The sequence below is a fragment of the Stegostoma tigrinum genome, chromosome 25, assembly GCF_030684315.1.
Source record: "Stegostoma tigrinum isolate sSteTig4 chromosome 25, sSteTig4.hap1, whole genome shotgun sequence".
Lineage (NCBI taxonomy): Eukaryota > Metazoa > Chordata > Chondrichthyes > Orectolobiformes > Stegostomatidae > Stegostoma > Stegostoma tigrinum.
In genome coordinates, this window is record NC_081378.1 from 51,859,031 (window position 1) to 51,880,744 (window position 21,714).

Below are 21,714 nucleotides of genomic sequence, written 5' to 3' on the forward strand. Positions count from 1 at the left end.
CAAACTATTGAATATAAATCTGATACCCTAACACAAGAGGATGCTGCAACGTACATGGGTTTCTTTTCTAATTCGGTATGTAAGAAGCTGTACAAAAGAGGATTTGCATTTAGATCCAGTAATGGGGAATGCATGAAAGCAGATGAGAGAAGTAAAAATAGAGGATTATCTAGGCAGTAGAAACCATACTTTAAAATGTGTTAATTTAATAATGGTGAAGCACATGAGGTTGACAGGGACCAGGGTAATAAGTTGGAAAAATGCCAATTATGAGAGGTGAGTATGGAACTTTGGAAAAGAAAACTGAGAACAATATTGGCCAAAAAATTATCATAGAGTAGAATGACTGATGGTTTCAGTGCAGAAGGAGGCCCTCAGGACTATGCCAGTAGGAGAGGCCATCTAGTCAAATCCCACACTTCACCTTTTTGTCCATAGCTCGGATGTTAAGGTATTTCAAAGCATATTCAATTACTTTTTTAAATGCAGTGAGGATTTCTGCCTGTATCTCGCTTTCACTCAGTGAGTTCTGGTCACCCACCACTCTCTCCTCAACTGTCCATTGTTCCTTGTATCAATTACATTAAATCTAAGTTCCATTTGAATTCTGTACTAAAGGAAATAGATTCAATGTTCCACATAGAAATCAGAAAGTAGGGGTTAAGGGTAACCATTCAAAGTGGCGAAAAATAGAAAGTAGGAACCCACAAGGATAATGTGATATGAATGACATACTTTAGAATCAAGAGCAACGTTTTTGATTTTGAAGTTTACACCAAGTTGAGGGAGATTGTCAATACTTAGGGAAAGAGCAACTAATTATAAGGTGACATTGATAAATGTGCATATAGATAAGTGTACATATGGATAAGGGAAGAATCTTTATAGGCTAGGTTGAGTAGGAAAGAGGCCCAGGAGTCTGCGAAGAGGTGGTGGCCTTGTGCTGTTGTCACTAGCTTAGCAATCCAGAGACCCAGGCTAATGTTCTAGGTTTGAATTCAATTAATAAACATGTAATTAAAAGCTAGTCTAATGGTGACCACAACTTTTTTGTTTTAAAACAAGTACCACCCTCTTTTGGCATGGTCAACATTTAACTCCAGAATCACAGGAGTGGTTGCCTGAGATGGCCTAGCAAGCTTTTCAACTCTATCTAAACACTTCAAAATCAGAAGAAAGAAATGAAACTAGGCAGACAACCTAGCTTTGACCAAAGGACAAGATTTAACAATGGTATAAACAACTCTGTTGACTTTGGAAAATACCCCTTACAACATAGAGTTATAGAGATGTACAGCACAGAAAACAGCCCTTTGATCCAACATGTTCATGCTGGTCTAAAACCGCTATCTAACTATTCAGATCCCATTTCCAGCATTTGCTCCGAGCTTTGTATACCTTGACATTTGTAAGGGCACATCAAAATACTTAGATGTTATGGGGATTTCTGCTTCTCTAACCCTTGCAGACAGTGAGTTCAGATTCAAAGACCCTCTGGGTGGAAAGTCTTTTCTTCACATCTCCTCTAAACCTTCTGCCCTTTACCTTAAATCCATGCCACTGGTCATTGATCCCTTGATCAAGGAGAAATGTTTCTTCCTATATGCCTGTTCTTGATTGATTTATTGCCACGTATGTCTAAGTACAATGAAAAACTTTGTTTATAAGCAGATCATAGTAAACAAGGACATACATGGGTGAAAACAAAAGCTTGACAGAAGCATACAGGTTACATTGCACAGGGCATGTGCTAGGCAAAATCACTATTTACAGGATCAGCATTTTTAGAAGTCAGAGAGTCTATTCACCAGTCTAATAATGGCAGGGAAGAAGCTGTTCTTGAACCTGCCAATGTGTGTGTGTTCAAACTTCTATATCTTCTGCCTGATGGAATAGGTTGTAGGAGAGCATTTCTGGGATGTGGTGGGTCTTTTATGATGTTGGCAGCCTTTTCTATGCCCCTCAGAATTTTATACATCTCAATCATGTCCCTTCTCAATCTCCTGTAAGGAAAGCTACTCCTGTCTGTCCACTATCTCTTCATAACTGAGGCTCTTTAGCCCAAGCAGCATCCTAATAAATCTCTGCGCGCTCTACAGTGCTATTACATCCTAGGGACTGGTGTACATGAGCACCAAGATCTGTCTGATCCTCTGTTCTTACCAGGGCCATGTATCCCCTTGTCTTGTTTGACCTGCCCAAATACATCACCTCACACTTACCTGGATTGATATCCAATTGCATTCTTTCCAATTTCCAGATCAACCCATCTGACCAATCTATCTATATCTTTCTGTAATCTAAAGCTATGCTCCTCACGACTTGCCACACCACGAATTTTTGTATAATCAGCAAACTTACTGATCAACCCTCCTGTATTGAAATCAAAATAATTTGTGTAAACAACATACATCAAGGGTCCCAATGCTGACCTCTGTGGGACTCCACTAGACATAGAATTACAGTCAGAAAAATATTTCCCAACTGTCTGCTTCTTGCCACTTGGTCAGTTGTTGTTCCAATTTGCCAAATTTCCTTGGATCCCATGGGCTTTTACCTTCACTTTATCAAAAGCCCTGCTGAAGTCCAAGTAGACTACATCAAGTGTATTGCTTTCACCAACACAACTAATTACTGCTTAGAAGAATTCAATGTATTTGGTCAAAAATGACTTGCCTTTAACAAAACCATGCTGACTGTTCTTGATTAATTCCCACCTTCCAAATGCAGATGAATTCTGTCCCTCAAAATTGCTTTGAATAGTTTCCCTCCCTCTGAGATTAGACTGAATGGTTGTAGGTTATTTGTTTATCCTTTGGTCTTTTCCTGAATAATGTTATCACATTGGCTCTCCTCCATTTCTCTGGCACTTCTCCTGTGCCAGAGAGAATTTGAAAATTTTTGCAAATGCCCCTGATATTTCGTCCCTTGCCTCACTCATCTCCAATCCTCAATTTCTGGACATTTTTCTACTTAAGCCTGCCGGACCACTCGCATCCTCCGCACTGTGCTAATTTCTTTAATTGTATAACAGACCTTCTCCCAGATTTCTTTACTTGGATTGTCCCTTTCACTAATGAACACTGACACATTCGTTTCAAACCCTGCCTACATTCTCTGGCTCCACACACAAATTACTTTTATGGTACTTTATGGGGCTTGCTCATTCCCTAATTATTCTTGTACTTTTAATGTACCTGTAAAACAACTTAGGATTTTCCTTTATTCTACCTGCCAATATTCTTTCATGCCCCCTTTTTGCTCTCCTAATTTCTTTCCTAAATTTCTTTTTGTACATTGTATTCCCCTGTTCTGGGGAGTGTCTGCTGTTTTGAGCCCTTGGTATCTGCCCTAAACTTCCCTTTTCCTCTTTATCCATTCCAGTCTATCCCCAATATCCAGTGTTCATAGGATTTGATGTTCCTATCCTTTCATGTTGTCCCTGTACTCTCTTCTTCTCGAATGCATCCTACTGTTCTGCCAAAATTACTTACCTGAAAGTATCTGCTGTCAGTCCATTTTGGCCAAATTATATCCGAGCGTATTAAAATCAGCATTCTTACATTCAAAAGTTTGAGTTACAGCCATTCTTGGCCTTTTCCATGATAGTCTTGAATCTAACAGAGTTATGATCCCTGTCTGTCCACCATTTATACTTCAACCTTTTGCCTAGCTTTGTTACCTAAGAATTAAGTATAGGACTACCGTTCCTTGTCTGGTCTTCTCTGTACTGACTTAAAAAAGCTGTCCTGAATGCACTTTAAGACTCCACTCTCCATGAAGCTTTCACACTGGACTACCCCAGTTAATATTGAAAGTGTTGAAATCCCTCATTGTCACAACCCTGTTAATGTTACACTTGCCTGAAACATTGGGGTTTGTACAAAATCTGAGAGACCCAAACAACAGCGTGACTTGGGTCATTTTCACAGAATCGTACATTATTCTTACCGCTAGCACTGCCTATTATTTTAAGAATACACAACTTTCTTGCACAGATGTTAGCCCCAGTCGTCTTAAGATATGCCTGTGTTCCCATGCTTGATACTGAGTACATGCTGAAAGCACAAAAAAATCAGGCTGCACAAAAACTGCGTGCTGGCTTCATGATCATGGGTGACTTGCACATCACTATCTCTGTGTTTGTTTTCAGTCCTTACCGTGTCCCTCCTGAAGACTCAGAATAGCAGCATTAAATACTTTGAACCATTGTTGGATAAGCAGAATTAAATAAATAAATCAGATAATTACAAGTAAAATATATAAGCTCTTGTAACAGCTTATCTGTGTTAAAACTGGTCATATTAATTGTTGAAATATGAGACTTATAAGTCCACAATGTGTGCAGCATTACATGGTTAATATTTTTCAATTTATTCTGGAACAGGAGAATGAAGGTTGAATTAAGCATTTGTTGATATGAATCATTCCATTACAATTTACCTTTTTCAGAAGTTAATTATGCTGTATTGTCCTACATAAAGTTGTAGAGATTGACAGAGAATGGCTGGTTGACCCATTGTGTTGGCACCGGTCGAAAACAACCATCTAACTATTCCCTATTTACCACTCTGTAGCTTCATGCATTACAAATGAACTGCATTTGCAGTTACCATATGGTGAAAGAAGCTGATTCAAGATTGCTGAAACCTGATTCACAAAGGAATTGCACAAGCATTCTTAAGTTCCTTCGACTTACTATGCAAGTGGCCCTACCTAAAGAACAACTTTGCTGGCTTATTTACAATGGTATTGTATTATCTTCTGTATCAGATTTATCCCATTTAAATAAATGTATTAACTAGATGAGAAATTATTTTTTTCATGCTACAATGTTTAAATACCCCAATCTTCTGCCAGGATTTTTAGTCTTGTATTTAGCTGAATTATCTAAAGGTTGCTTTTCTGAGTTTTTGGGCTGGTGGGAGTCTTGTCCATTCACTATATATATTTGGATTGTAGGAATACGATCACAGAAATTTCTGTGACACACAGTTTAGAACTAAGGCCTTTTCTTGGCAACATCTGATCCAATAATTAACACTCAATATTATAAGAATACAAATATTAATTGGCATTTCCTTTGAACAGTATGAATAACTTGTTGTCAGCACATTATTCTTTTGGGCTGGATGATGATTTTGATCCAAGCAGAGCATAGAAATTTTAGGGGAAAAGTGAGAAAATAAATATAAAAGGCAAAGACGTTATTGGTTTGATAAAAGATTAATAGTACAAAATAAACCTCTGAGTCAGTTACAAACACGGGAGGAGTATACGAATAGTCAAAGGTTTTGTAGAGCTCCTTAAGAAGAAAAATAGGTATCTTCTTGTGGAGATATTAAATGAACACTGTCTTCATTAAAGATGAGAATTCTACCGTATCCACCAAAAGAAGAATGGGTACATATTGGATTGATTAGAAGTGGTTAAAATGGAGGTACATAACAGATTCGGAGTGCTCACACAGGTTTGAATGAATGCATTCTTGGTTGAGGGAAGTGAGGGTGCAAGTAGCAGAGAGTTTGGCTGTACTTTTTCAATCCTATTTAGATTTGAGAATGAGGATTGGAAGGTCACAAATGCTATGAATGGATATTTAAAAAATAGAGTTGAAATTGGTAGGTACAGGCCAGTCGGCTTAACGTGGGAGCAGGGGAACCTCTGGATAAAATTAATTGGTTCTCTGAAGAATTAATGTTAGAAATTATAGCTAGCATGGATTTGTTAAAGGTGAATCATATCTGATAAACTTGAGTTATGTGATTTAATAATGGGGAGATTTAATGAAGGTACTGCAGTTGTTGTTGTGAACACAAACTTTAAAAAAGGTTTTGAAGAAATGCAACATAAAGACTAGTTGGCAAAGTTGAAACTTGGGTGAATCCAAAGTTGTTGAGAGATACAGAATGGAGTAGTGGCGAAAAGTGTTTTTCTGACAGGCTGACAGGATAGTGACTCCAGGAGACAGGTATTGAGACCTTTGCTCTTTTCAGTGTAAATTATTCACTGTATTAACAGTGATATAGATACAGTTGTTCATGTTGACCATGACTGGGCTGCTGTCATGATTGATACATGTTGGTGAGATAGGCTTGTAAACAATTATATAGCTTGACAAAGCACAGAGAGCAGAGAGGTTTGTTACTAATTTCCTGTCACTGGTAACTTTTCTATTAGCTCACTCCCTGTATCAGATGTCATTGTAAGAGGATTTTACAACAGATGGATCCTCAATCACTAATGTGCATTTTAAATCAGTGTTGTTTCACATTGATAAGCATTCCTTGTTACCATTTCATTATTAGTTATTGTCTCCATCTGCTAGACATGAGACACTACATTTTAATGGAATTCACTCTTTATCGTGAAAGTTTGTGTCACTAGAATTCTTTAAGAATTGACTTAATTTTATGTGCTGTTGCTGAATCTGCCCATTAGTTGGCAAAATGGGGCACTTTTGAAAGTGCTTCACTTTTCACTGTGTTCACCATTTTGATATAGGCAAGTAAACAGCAGGAATGAATACTTCTCCTTTTTAGAGTGGTTTCCTATTTTTAAAAAAAATTGTTTCAGTTTTACAGGCTTTTTGTAATTTCAAGTCCCACCATGCCGTTATCGTTGATATCATTTTGATTTCAAAGTGGCTGTCACCACTACTGAGCCGTGAACTCAATACCTGTAATGATTGGTTGTCGTTATTGTCTTTCTCCATAGTTATCAAATCAATGATTCAAAAATATTGTCTGTGAACTTGAGAGTCATATCCTTTTAACTTTTCAGGAGCACAATTTTATTAATTTTAGTTTCTCTATTACTTATGTAACAGAGATAATCTGAAATTCAAAGTACTCTTTATTTACAGTCACCTGCACATGGAATTTATATTTTTCAGAAGACAGAACAATAAAATGAATTAAACAAGGTTTCTTCTGACTTTAGTATGTAAACTTCAAATGTTTTTAAATGCATTGTACAATTATTGGTTTGAAATGCATTAATATGCTTCTGTGTGTTTTTAGGTACAACTTACATTTATACCATCTGTAGACATTTGATGGTTTTAACACTTTATACCAAGGTAAATCAACAAGGATATTAAATTTAATCTTCTATAACACTTAGTGTGCTTTTTAGTTTTTACTCTAAATAGGCCCAGTTTCACCCAGGATATGCTTCTGCAGTAGGTTTAGTCTTTGCAATAAATTACTCGGTGTGTATCATTTTCAAAACAACTTGTATTTATATAGAGCCTTCACATAATAAAATATTGTAAGATAGTGTTATCAAACAGAATTTAACACCTGTTCCCTCTGTCCTGAATTTTTAATACTTTTTCACTATTTGAACATGCCTGTTGATAATTCAGCCTTCTCTCCATTTGGAAGCGTTTGCTTCTGTATGACAGATGTTAAATGTTCTTTTTCTATCATTTTCTGTAGAAAGATCAAATTTGCATTTAAAAAAGCACCGAGAATGATATTAGAACATCTAAGGTGTTTAGCAGTTAAGAACTTTTGGAAATACAATTATTGTTATCATGGATAATCTGTTGCTTGAAAGATAATTATTGGCCAGAGCTTTGGAGAATCTCCCCTTCTTCCAATACTGTCATGGTGTGTTTACACCCGCTTGAGTGGATAGACAAAGCCTCGGTTTTATCCAGTTCTTCAGTTATCCTTGGTGATTTATTTTTGACTTTTTTTGCCTATGGGTGGGGCCTGTGCTGGCATTAATCTGGCCCAGATGTTAGCCCTCTAGCCAGCTGACCTAAGGAACAGTAAGAGTTTTACAAAAATGGGAGGTGGCATTTAGGAGCTTGGAGATGAGAGAATAGGAGAAGGGGTCTCAGTGAGTTGGAGAATGACCATTGGCAAAATTTTAAAGATGTTAAAGATCAGTTTGAAGACATGGAGGGGAATATTTTGCAGAAGAAGGGTGGACACTGTCAGCATCAATGAAGGGAAAAGTACAGGGATTATAATTTCATCTTCACCACATTAACCATAATTCGGTGGAGTGGAGCCCTCCTGCTTCCTATTACAGAGTCTGCAAAATTTGTGTTGGAATGTTTGTAATTCAGGGTGGACCTGGCAGCCAACTGTAAACCACATCAAACTTTAAATATAACGTTCTCAATGCATGGAGGAGTTTTGAAGAGGCATCATATCAGGTGGAAAGAGATAACACTGTGGAGCTGGAGGAACACAGCAGTTCAGGCAACATCAGAGGAGCAGGAAATTTGACGTTTCTGGACGAGATCCTTCTTCACAAGACCCGAATCTTCAACTTTCGTTCTCCTCTGATGCTGCCTGGATTGCTGTGTTCCTCCAGATCAACACTTGGTTGTCTCTAACTGCAACACTGGCAGTTCTTGCTATCTCCAATGTCAGGAGGAAGATACAGAATGAAATAAAGGATAGGTACTTGATATTCCATTGAATCCTTGATACATAGAAAAGGTGTGGAATTTTTGGAGGAAAGAGTACCAGGAAAGGAAGCTGAAACACAAGCAGTTTTAGAGGTAGATTTTCACTGAATTTTTCTCCATGCCCTTTAGGTTGTGTGGAATACTGTAAAGATGTCTTCCTTTTTCTGAGGCTTTATTAATCTTTCTATTTCATCTATATTTTAAATGACTTTTTTGGAGCAGTCAAATTGCATCAAGAACACAGCACTTTACATTTACATTTACCTTTAAAATAAGAAGATGTTAGCCCTAGGCTACCTTCCGAAAATATTTTGAGGGGATCTCATCTGGTCCATAACATTACATTTTGGTAAGACAAACCAGGGCAGGATTTATGCAGTAAGTGGTAGGGCCCTGGATGTTGTTAAATAAGGAGATCCAGGGGTGAAGGTACATCGTTCCTTGAAAGTGGTGTCACAGGTAGATAGGATGGTGAAGAAGGTATTTGGCATCCTTGCCTTCAACAGAGCATGGAGTATAGGAGTTGAGACATGTTATGGCTGTACGAGACTCGGGTAAGGCCATGTTTGGAGTACTGCGTATAATTCTGGTTGCCCTATTATAGGGAGGATGTTATTAAATTGGAAAAGGTGCAAAAAAGATTTACAAGGATGTTACCAAGACTGGAGGGTTTGAGTTATAAAGCGAGGCAGGATATCCTGGGTCTTATTTCCCTGGAGTGTAGGAGGCTGAGGGGTGACCTGAAACAGATTTATAAAACCATGAGGGGCATAGATAAGATGAATAGCCAAGGTCTTTTCCCTAGGTAGGGGAACCTAAACCTAGAGGGCATAGGTTTAAGGTGAGAGGGGAAAGATTTAAAAGGATCCTGAGGGGCAACCTTTTCACACAGAGGGTGGTATGTATATGGGACAATATGCCAGGCAAAGCAGTTGAGACACACAGTTACAACATTTAAAAGACATTTGGATAGGCACGTGGATAGGAAAGGTTTAGATGGATATAGGCCAAATGCAGGCAAATGGGACTAGTTCAGTTTAAGAAACCTGGTTGGCATTGACAGGGTTGTGCTGATGGGTCTGATTCCACACAATGTGACTCTGTGAATGTAATAGTTACTTTAAATATCTCTGAAGTTTGACAATATTAAATAATTATTTTGCTCTTGATCAGGCATTTGAATTTCTACTATGGGCCAGCATCTGCATGGAAACATCTATTCCACTTTCAACTGTTCGTTATCTAAGATGGAGAGCAACTCTTTATACTGCTGTGTGTCAGTGTTATTATGACTGTGCATCCGAGCTGACTGCAGAGGTGTAGTATTTTGTTAACATTACTACAAACTATCTATTATATTCTTGTTGTAAAACTCAATTTTCTTTCTTGTCGTACAGTGCCTATAATATGTTCTTTGAGAATTACAGTAGGCTAAATTTCATCAAAAAATTGGCTTAGTGTCAATTTCAGGGACTTTCTTAGAGAATATCTTTCCTTGAGCTCTAGAATGTTATCTCTTACAATTTTCTGCAGCTTACCTCATTGTGTATACAGAATGCCTTTTCAGGTTTTTCTGTTGATATCAAGAATCTCACTATATCCGACCCTGCCATATTTTTGCCACTGATTTGTCACTGCTCAATGGAATAACTCTGCAAGCCACCCTTTATTTACATGTTAATACTACATGACACTGATTCAGCTGGGTCAGAGCATTCTCCTAGAGTGAACAGAATCCCTGTGACTCCTGTTGATATCTGTCATCCAGGGCACCCTGATCGGACCAGGTTAATAACCTTAATCAGGGAACTCATATTCTATATGCTCCACGTGGCTGACTTCATTCCAAGTTTTTCTTCTTTTAATGAATTTTCTAGCTGCACTTAGCACTTGATCTTTTTTGGAATGTTTCTTATAGTTTCAGAGTTTACAAAGTCAAGAATCACATGATACCAGGTTATAGCCCAACAGGTTTATTTGAAATCACAAGCTTTTGGAGCACAGCCTCTTCGTCAGGTGCAGTGAGAGGAGAGCACGCAGACACAGAGTTTATAGGCAGAGACTTGAAGGGCAGCAAGATCATACAACAGCTGTGAATAGAGTGAGCAAAACTAAAATGGCTGACTGGCTGTGTCCTGTATGCATTCCTGCATTCTAGAAATTGCAGAAGCAGGGTATGGAGAACTCTGTTAGAAGGGATGTGCAAGTTTCAATTGATTAAGAAGCAAATTCCAGAATCTGTTTCAAGTCACTGACTTGAGATAATTAATGGTTTCATCTGTGTCAGCCTAAATTTCCAAACTTCAACCAGGCAGAGCAATAGCAAAAGATGACATCTCAGGTCAGACACTGAATTGTGGGTGTGAGGCCTTGCCCAGAATTTGTCTCAGAGTTTCAACATGGAATCAGGCTGGCTTAATTCTAAAAGCAGGAATTTATAAAATGCCACACAGACAGGCTGTGACTACAAATTGTGTGTTACTTGGCACCTCCACATCAAAGTTTGCAAAGTGCAGAATGATTTCCTTCTGTACCATAGCAATTCCATAATTCTGCTTGCCTAAATTCTTGCTTTCCTACTTTTGTTCTTGACTTTAACTATGTTAAATAGAATTGAAATTGGAAGGTCACTGAGTTCCATTTATTTACTTGCAACTGAGCTGGTTATTGCAGACTACTAAACTCTTAGCATATATTCACAGTTTTGTCTTTTACATATTTTATTAAGAAGCATTTGTTGTTTGCTCTGAATGTAGTTTGGAGTTCAACCACTCCCTCCTGGTTATCCAGTTCTCCTCTTTACCTATCTACATTGCAACATTACTATTGTGAGGCATTGATGTGCACACTTTCGGTGTATGGAAAAGGGATTGATTTTAGAGTTTACTTGGAAAGACGGCTGTGCAAGACTCTGATATACTCACCCGTCTATCATACAGTGAATTCAGCCCCATTCTTTGAGGTCTTTGTAACTGTATTCTCTCATTCCTGGTAATCGCTGTAATATATTTTCATTAATAGCCAGTCAAAACTGAGCACTGTTGTAGAAATATATAATTACTTGTTAAACTTACTCTGATACAGATCCAATGTAAATGAATTTTGAAGTAGAAAGTTAATTCAAGTCAATTTTAAATTAGAAAAGTAAAGAGTAATGGTGTGTATCTGATAATATTGTAAATGTTTTAGTAATCAAAACTAAATTAGCATGCAAATTGATTATAATGTAAAATATTCATGGAAGGCTAAGATTATACATATTTCATTGTCTTCTTCTCATATTTCAATATTGTTTGTTATTTTTAAAATAGGTGTTTGCTCGTCGTGCTTTGGGCAAGATCAGTGAATTAAGCCAACTGGAAGCCATGAATCCATCTCCTCAAACTCCTGAAGTTGGAAAAGCCTTCAGAGAGGCCACTGTCAAGGTAGCAGAAGCATAAAGATTGAATAATACCAAGTCAGTATTCACTTCTAATTGACCAGTGCTTTTACTTCAAGTGGTTTTGTTTCCTTTAGGTATCAGTAATGATATTTAAAAGAACAGTATTTGAAGGTAGAAGAAAGCCAAAAGGAATTTTGCGACCCAAGCAAAGAACTAATTACAAAGAGTCTCAAAATGTGAGTCATAATTTATTATTGTTATAAAGGGGAAGTCGAGGTCCTCTTATAATTAAAATCAAAACACAAGCCCCTAATCTATTACGGTGGGAGTAGAGGTCCCCTTCTAGTAATTAAACCTGAAACACCCAGAGAAGCTCACCTCACCTAACCCATTCCCCTCCCCTGTTTCTGAAAAAGGGTCTCGACCCGAAACATCAGCTTTCCTGCTCAGCTGATGCTGCTTGGCCTCCTGTGTTCATCGAGCTCGACACCTTGTTATCTCAGATTCTCCAGCATTGACAGTTCCTACTATCTCTGTAACAATTTTAACTGCGAAGCCTCTTCAAAGGATGCCTACCTTAAAGAAGTTACCCTCCTCCCTCCGGAAAAACCTCAGTGCATCCCTCTCCCACTGCAACCTTCTTATAATCTCTTCGACCCTGAAACTGCTCGACCACGTCCTAAAGCAAACCAGGTACTACAGCCACATTGCCTTTCTGAGTACCTGCCTACGGAACCGGATCATCCGTAATGGACTACAGTCTACATTTTAAGCATTCCCAATTTGACACCAACCGCGACGACTGCTACATTCAGAAAATTGATATCCTTCTGAAGCGTTTCTCCCTGCGACTCCTGAAATACACAGTTGTTGCAATGCGCCAGCATCTCCAGATACTACAATTAAGCCTACCCCAGCTCACAGCCTCCCTGCCCCAGACCTCTCCTGTTTTTTATTCTTCGTAAGATCCATAACCTGAACTCACAATTCTACTCTGCTTTATTGGACACTAAAAACCAAAAGTACTTTAAACTTACTGGTGCCTGCCACCCTACCCAGGACCTTCCCCTGCCGTTGGCCATGTGGCCACCTTCGGAGCACCAGCGGTTTCCATGGATGATGCCACATTTGCTGCCGGCCGATATGCCACTTCTGGTACAGCCAGCGCCATCAACACCAGTGCTGATGCCGCCGCTGCTATTTCTGAGGCTGACAACACAGACGTTGAGGATGCCGCTGCCACCAAAATCCAAAATTTACTGGCCTACGTCGCTCTACCCACTGCTGACGTCACTCCGCCCACCACCTCCACAGCCAGCAGCTCCAGAGGAGACTGTGTAGCACCCAGCCCTGCCGAGTCTTCACCATCCGCCCCCCCCCCCCCCCCACCCCCCCACCCCAGACCTCTGCCTTACTGAAGACGAACGGTCTGTCCTCAGTAAAGGACTCACCTTTGACCCCTCCACCCAAACATCAATGAATACCACTCACACTTGGACGTTGAACAGTTTTTCTGCCTTCCGCCTCCATGCTTACTACTTTAACCGTGAACCTAACCCTCCCATTACTGACCCCTTCTCCCACTTCCAACACACCCCCTCCTCCTGGACATCACCTCAAGGCCTCTTACCCTCCCTCGATCTCTTCATCTCTAACTGCCATCGAGACATCGCCTCAACCTCTCCACCCCTCTCACCAACTCCAACCTCTTCCCCCACAGAACGTGTAGCCCTCCGCTCCGTCCACTCCAATCCCAACCTCACCATAAAACCTTGGACAAGGGAGGCGCAGTTGTAGTATAGCACACTGACCTCTACATTGCTGAGGCCAGACACCAGCTCTCTGTCACCTCCTCCTACTGCCCCCTTGATTGTGATCCCACCCCCAACCATCAAACCATCATCTCCCAAACCATCCACAACCTCATTACTTCAGGTGACCTCCCACCCACCAGCCTCCAACCTCATCATTCCCCAACCCCGCACCGCCCGTTTCTATCTCCTTCCCAAAATCCACAAACCTGACTGCTCTTGTCGACCCATTGTCTCTGCTTGCTCCTGCCCACCGAACCTATCTGGACTCCATTTTCTCCCACTTGGTCCCTAACCCTAATCCTACCTACATCCGTGACACCACCCATGCCCTCCACCCCCTCCAAAACCTCCAATTCCCTGGTTTCCAACACCTCATCTTTACCATGGGCGTCCAGTCCCTATACACCTGCATTCCCCATGCAGATGGCCTAAAGGCCCTCCACTACTTCCTGTCCTGCTGGCCCGATCGGTCCTCGTCCACTGGCACCCTCATCCGCTTAGTCGAACTCGTCCTCACCCTCAGACAATGGGGGTGGTCATGGGTACCCGCATGGGCCCAATCTATGCCTGCCTCTTTGTAAGATATGTGAAACAATCTCTTTCCAAAGCTACACTGACCCTATCCCCCACCTCTTCCTCCCGTGACTGTACAATGACTGACTGTATTGGTGCCACCTCATGCTCCGAAGAGGAGCTTGAATAGTTCATCCGCTTCACTAACACCTTCCACCTCAACCTTAAGTTCACCTGGACCATCTCTGATACCTCTCTCTCCTTCCTGAACCTCTCTGTCTCCATCTCTGGCATCCACCTGGAAACCGATATCCATTACAAGCCTACCGACTCACACAGCTACCTAAAATACAACTCCTCTCGCCCTCCTTCCTGCAAAAAGGCCATTCCCTATCCCCAATTCCTTTGCCTCCGCCACATCTGCCCCTGAGATAAGGCATTCCAGTCCTGGACATCCCAGATGTCCTCATTTTTCAAGGACTGCAACTACCCCTCCACAGTGGTCAAAAATGCCCTTTACCGTGTCTCTTGCATTTCCCACAACTCATCCCTCACATCCTCTCCCCGCATTAACAACCAAAACAGAATCCCCCTCGTCCTCATCTACCACACCACCAAACTCCGAATCTAATGCATCATCCTCCAACACTTTCGCCATCTGCAATCTGACCCCACTACTAGAGACATTTTTCCCTCCCCACCCTTATCTGCTTTCCGGAGAGACCACTCTCTGTGTGACTCCCTTGTCCACTCCACACTCCCCTCCAGCCCCACCATACCTGGCACTTTTCCCTGTAACCAGAACAAGTGCTACACCTGCCCCTACGCCTCCCGCCCACCTCCATTCCAGGCCCTAAGAAGACTTTCCACATCAAGCAGATGTTCACCTGCACATCTGCTAATGTGGTATACTGTATCCGCTGTTCCTGTTGTGGCCTCCTCTACATTGGGGAAACCAAGCGGAGGCTTGGGGTCTGCTTTGCGGAACACCTACACTCCGTTTGCAACAAACAACTACACCTCCCAGTCGCGAACCATTTCAACTTCACCTCCCACAACATGTCCATCCTGGGCCTCCTGCATTGCCACAGTGATGCTACCCATAAGCTGCAGGGACAGCATCTCATATTTCCCTTGGGAACCCTGCAGCTCAATGGTATCAATGTGGATTTCACAAGCTTCAAAATCTCCCCTCCCCCGACCGCATCCCAGAACCAGCCCAGGTCATCCCCCGCCTCCCTGACTATACTTCCTCCCACCTACCCGTTCCTCCCAACTCAAGCTCTACCCCCATCTTCTACCCACTAACCTCATCTGGCCTCCTTGACCTGTCTGTCCTCCCTTGACTGACCTATCTCCTCTCTAACTCCCCACATAGACTCACCTTTACTGGCTTCAACCTTTCCTCTTTGACCTGTCTGTCTCCTCTCCACCTAACTTCTCCTTTATCCATCTTCTATCTGCCTCCCCTCTCTCCCTATTTATTTCAGAATCCCCTTCGCCTCCCCCATTTCTGAAGAAGTGTCTTGGCCTGAAACGTCAGCTTTCCTGCTCATCTGATGCTGCTTGGCCTGCTGTGTTCATCCAGCTCTACACCTTGTTATCTTGGATTTAAATTCAATTGGTTTTCAGTCTCTAAGTGCTTGGTTTAAATTAATTGGCCGAAATAACACAACAAAGCTGAATTCTACAGCCAATTGATACATGTTTCAATTTCAGAACTGTCTGTACCTGTTCAACTGTTTACAGATACATTTTCTGTGTAAATCTCCACGCTTGGAAAAGTGCTTTACCTCTTAGAGGAACCATGCACTCTTCCCTCCTATCATTTTTACAAACAAATTTTAGCTTCCTGCCTTCCAATTCATGAGTATGCTCCACAACTTCGTAACATTAATGAATGCAACGTTGTGATTGCTCCCTAAAATACTTCTGCTTAAATTTCTTACCACAATGAGATGAGCATTTTCCATTAGGACAAGGCAGAGAATCTGCGTACGCTCAAACACATCCGTAACATGTTGCTCCTGTTTAACTTCTGACACTCAGTTGGTGAAGAAGGAAACCAGAAGTCATGTATTCCCAAAGTCAATCATTTTAAATGCCCAGCTCTTAATTCTATAACCTGCTAGCAATATTCTTAAGCATATGTTTAGATATTTTCTAATCAACCTGTTCAGTGATGTTATTACACAATTATGGAGCAGATGGGGCTAAAAGAGAAATGAAGTGAAGGTTTTTGTCTTGCATCTAACAAAACTGAAACTGAAGAAACCAAATTCAGAAAAAAACCTGAACTTATAAGACATCATAAGAGGTGCTGATTGGTTGAACTCTAGACGCAGTGGAGGTGCAGCTGGAACTGTTAACCACAGAAGTGAAATGATGCTGCAAATCTGAAACAATACAGAAATTGCTGGAGAAATTCAACAGGTCTGGCAACATCAGTGACCCTTCATCAGAACAAGTAGCAGTTAGAAAAAGATGGTGTATGTGCTAATGACTGAGTGTTAGAGGAAAGGAGTGAGAACATAGTTAGAGAAAGAGTACAGATGGAGAAAAAGACAATTCAGCAAGCAAAGGGATAGAGAGTGGTAAGCCAGGGAGGGAGAAAAGCTGATAATGGCGACCATTAGTAAGTGAAAATGAGCCAGCTGTGTTGAAAACAGCCCATGTGATGACAGGGGTTTGGATAAAGGAAATAGGAAAAGGTATTTAAATTACTGAATTCAATATTGAGTCCTGATGGCTGCAGGGCCCCAAGCAGAAATGAGATGCTCTTCTTCCAGTCTGCGCTGAACTTCTCTAGAGTACCACAGCAAGCCAAAGACAGAAATGTTGGCCAGGGAACACTGTGGTGTGTTGAAGTGGCTGGCATTCGGATGCTTGGGGTCGTTTTTGAGGACAGAACATAGGTGTTCGCAAAGTGGTTGCCCAGCCTGCAGTTCATTTCCCCAGTGTAGAGGAGACCACACTGTGAGCAGCGAGTGTGGTAAACTATATTGAATGAAGTGCAAGTAAATCACTGCTTCATCTGGAAGATATGTTTGGAGCCTTTGGTGAGGAGGGAGTAGGTAAATGGGCAGGTATTACATCTTCTGTGATTGCATGGGAAGATGCTGTGGGAGTGTGGAGTGGTATTGGGAGTGGAGGAGGAGTTAACCATGGTGTCCTGGAAAGAATGGTCCCTGTGGAATGCTGACAAGGGAGTGGGGGTGGGAGGGGTGTGATATGTTTCTGGTAGAGGCATAATGTTGGAGCTGATGGCAATGGCAGCCCTTGATCCTTTGGATGCAGATACTGTGGTGTGGAAAGTGAGGACCAATTGGGTATCCTATTGGTGTTGTGGAAGGGAAGAGAAGGAATGAGTGCAGAAGTTCAGGAAATGAGTCAGACGTGGTTGAGGGCCCTACCAACTACAGAAGTGGGGAATCCTTGGTTGAGGAAAAAGGTGGACATTTCTGACGTCTTCTGCAGAAGGTAGCGTCATCTAAGAAGTTATGACAGAGATGGAGAAGTGGGAGAGAGGAATGGATTCTTTACAGAAAGCAGAGCGTGTGGATGTATAGTCCATTTAACAATGGGAGTCAGTGAATTTGTATGGATATCAGTGGCCATCCCCGGAAATGGGAATAGAGATGTCAAAGAAGAGAAGAGAGGAGACAGAGATGGAACGGGTGAAGGTGAGAGTGAGAAATTGTAAACAGGGTTGACCAAGTTTTCCAATTCTGAACAAGAAAGAGAGCAGTAGCTAATATGTGATTGATGTGCTGGAGAAAGGATTGTGGGAAGGGACCTGAGTAGGATTGGAACAAGGCATGTTTACATACTTCATGAAGGGATAGGCCAAACTGGGTCCCATGTGGGTATCCATAGCCACAACTCTGATCTGAAGAAAGTGAGAGAAGTTAAAGGTGAAGTTATTCAAAGTGAGGATGAGCTTGACCAAGCAGATGAGGATGGTGGTGGATGGTGACAGTTCAGACCTTTTTTTTTAAGGGAGGAGTGGAGGGCCCTGAGACCACCCCAATGGGAGTTGGATGTATATTTTGATTGCATGTCTATGGTCAAGAGAAGGTGGCTGGATCCCACAAAAGAAGATTCTGAAAATGGCATGAAGCTTCAGGAGCATCGGAGATCTAATTGGGAAGGGACTAGACAAGTGGAGAAAAAAAATTAGTCAAGATAGACAGACCATAACCACTTTAGGCAAGCTCAGGCAGAAACAATGGGTCTGCAAGGGTGGTCATAGAGTCACACAGCATGGAATTAGGTGCTTCAGCCCAACTCATTCATGGTGACCAGGTTTCCTAAACTGAATTAGTCCCATTTGCCTGTATTTGGCCCATTTTCCTCTAAACCTTTCCTATCCATGCACTTTTCTATGCACCTGTCCAAATATCTTTTAAATATTCTAATTGTGTTCACCTCTACCATTTCCTCTGGCAGCTCATTCCATATACCCACCCATTTTTAACTTTCTTTCTATCTTGTTCTTAAGATTCTGTACCTAGGTACTTGTGCCTAAAGGTAGTTCCTTGTGTGCCAACATTATACAGTTTCCTGTGTACTCCTGTACTCAAGTACTAGAGTACATGTACTCAATAAAAATCAAACCAAAATCAAAATTAAACCCTCTGTGTGAAATGATTGCCCCTCAGGTTGCTTTTAGATCTTTCCCCTCTCAGTTTAAACCTATGCCCTCTAATTTGGACTCCCTACTTTGGGGGGAAAAAAAGATCTTGGCTATTTATATTATCTATATCCCTCCATGTTTATGGATTCTAGGAAGAATGTAGAAGCAGGTCTCATGGAGTGGGGCTTGGAGGCTGTGGAGGGGGAAATTGGATTCAATGAGAGTGGTGACTATTGTGGACCCAATGGCCAGATGTTCAGCAGTGGACTCATGGTCCAAGAGGAAATAGATGGAGAGTTGAGCCTCAGCCTCTGCAATGCACACTAGGTAACAACAACACCTTTGTTGACAGGCTTGACTATATTTGCTGGTGGGGTCATGGTCCAAGGAGTGATGGGAGGAGGGGTCTGAGAGCTGGTGCTCAGCTTCTGCGATGCAGAAGTCAATATGCAAGACAACAAGAGCACCGCCCTTGTCAGCAAGATAGATCCAACTCTTTGTTTGCCAAACTGTCTTTCACTCCCTCTGGGCTCCATCTTCATCTTTCTTTTCACTACTTTACCTCCACCACCATCCTCCCAAACCCTGTCTTCAGCATATGTACTGGCTTTTCCTAGTTACTACTAGCTCGAAGGAACGTCACTGGACCTGTAATATTAACCCTGTTTTCTGTCTACAAAATCCTGCCAGACCTGCTGAGTTTCTCCAGCAATTTCTCGTTTATATGTCAGGAACTGATAACTGTTAGTCTTACTTTGTCAATTTTAATTACCAGATTCCCTTTTGGCTTTGAAATTAAAAAGATAAGTCACACTGTTTCAAAAGAAATGAAAGAATGCCAATTTTGTTTTCTAAAAAGAACTGTAATATTCCTTTCATGTATGGTCCCCAATAATCTTCAGGTATAAGCACTTCCTATCATAAAACCATCAACTCATTGGTCTTGGAAATTTCCTTTCTTTTATAACTGTCTTGGATCACAACATATATCCAAGCAGTTCTTTTCAGATTCGAGTAAATATAATTGAGAGGGCTCAACAACAGCAATTTGCTTAAATATGAATGTTTTTTAAGTAATACTAAATGATTATAGTGGTAATAATAAATGGAAATGAAAAGAGCAAAAAGCCTCACGCCTCTCTGGTAGAAGCAACTAGTCTCATGTTCTTCTGCGTGTTGGAGATGCCTCAATCGATGGCTGGTCTGGAGGCTTATGTTCATTCCTGGCACTGTTCACAATTCTGAGCCGAAATGAAGGTCAGCAGCAGTAGTAGCAGCAGCAGATTGGAACGGAGCTTTGTCTCTCTTATACAGTGTGACAAGTGGCCAGTGCAAAGAAAGCAGATACAGAAAGACACAACTGCTGGCTGGTACAGAAAACAAGTGCAGGAAGTGTAAAGGAATGTTCACAGGATTCATTCAAGGTCATGCAGCTTGTCAAGTATTATCCTAAACTTTCTCAACCTATTTTCCCATCTTGTACAATCTATTTTCTCATGCAACTGTTGAATATCATCTTTAACTTTCAGCCCTTTGGCTCACCCCGTACAATAATACATGTTGCATGTTTGCAAGTTCAACTCTTCACCTTTTTGTCATTTATGCTTTTGTTAAAAGTTTGTTTTTTTTCCACAAGGAATGGTTATGTAACTTTTAATGGACAAAATGTTTTCAGTGCCTGTCTTTTATAGAATCTGCCCTTAACTATGTTCCAAATACAATCTCATATTCCCTCCTTCAACATGAACTACTGTTTCTGCAGCTAGAGTGCTTTAACAATCCTTTTTATTTTCTTTGCTTCCTGAGTTAAGAGCAACATTTCCTGTTTTCAGCCATCAAAAATCTTAAAGCATCTACACAATTTGGGGAGGCAATGTTTTTTAGTGGTGTTGTCAGTAGATTATTAATCCAAAAATTTAGCTAATGGTCTGGGAAGCTGTGTTTAATCCTGCGGTGGCAGATGGTGGAATTTGAATCCAAAAAGGAATCTAGAAATAAGTCTGATGATGGCTCTGAAACCATGGTCGATTGCTGGAAAAACCCATCTGATTCACTAATGTCCTTTTAAGGAAGGAAATCTGTTTTCTTTATCTAGTCTGGCCTACATGTGACTCCACTCCCACAGCAATATGGTTGACTCTTAATTGCCCTCTGGGCCATTAGGGATTTGCAATAAATGCTGGCCTAGCCGAGATGCCCAAATTCTGGGTGGGAACTAAAAACATCTTGACTGTCTATTGGGAAGACTGGCATGGGAAATATCAACAACAAATAACTAATTTCATGTCTTAGGAGAACTCAAGAATGGAAACTTTAATATCTATTTTCCCCATAATTAACTTTGTAATGTTTTATTTGCCTTTAAAACATTCTACATTTTAGAGTGATTCATCACAGCGCACAAATCCAGACATCAGAAAGAGCGTCCTGTCCTGTGTGAGATAACAAAGTGTGGAGCTGAATGAACACAACAGTCAGGCAGCATCTTAGGAGCACAAAAGCTGATGTTTCGGGCCTAGACCCTTCATCAGAAAAGGGGATGGGGAGAGGGTTCTGAAATAAATAGGGAAAAATGGGGAGGCAGATCAAAGATGGATAGAGGAGAAGATAGGTGGAGAGGAGACAGACAAGTTAAAGGGGCGGGGATCGAGCCAGTAGAGGTGAGTGTAGGTGGGGAGGTAGGGAGGGGATAGGTCGGTCCAGGGAGGACGGACAGGTCAAGGGGGTGGGATGAGGTTGGTAGTTAGGAAATGGAGGCGCGGCTTGAGGTGGGAGAAGGGGATAGGTGAGAGGAAGGACAGGTTAGGAAGGTGGGGACGAGCTGGGCTGGTTTTGGGATGCAGTGGGGGGAGGGGAAATTTTGAAGCTTGTTCCAGTTGCGAACCATTTCAACTCCACACCCCCCCCACATTCCTTAGATGACATGTCTATCCTGGGC

At 41.3% G+C, this 21,714-nt stretch overlaps 1 protein-coding gene across 1 annotated transcript in view; it reads left to right on the forward strand.

Moving 5' to 3' along the window:
- Nucleotides 1-21,714, forward strand: part of LOC125463059 (cilia- and flagella-associated protein 54-like) — a 437,943-nt gene that overhangs the window by 27,418 nt on the left and 388,811 nt on the right. Inside the window, exons 4-8 of the mRNA XM_048553715.2 lie at nucleotides 4,578-4,749; nucleotides 7,023-7,081; nucleotides 9,605-9,748; nucleotides 11,743-11,856; nucleotides 11,948-12,049. Of these exons, the coding sequence (XP_048409672.2) occupies nucleotides 4,578-4,749; nucleotides 7,023-7,081; nucleotides 9,605-9,748; nucleotides 11,743-11,856; nucleotides 11,948-12,049 (591 nt within the window). The remainder of the gene's footprint in view (nucleotides 1-4,577; nucleotides 4,750-7,022; nucleotides 7,082-9,604; nucleotides 9,749-11,742; nucleotides 11,857-11,947; nucleotides 12,050-21,714) is intronic.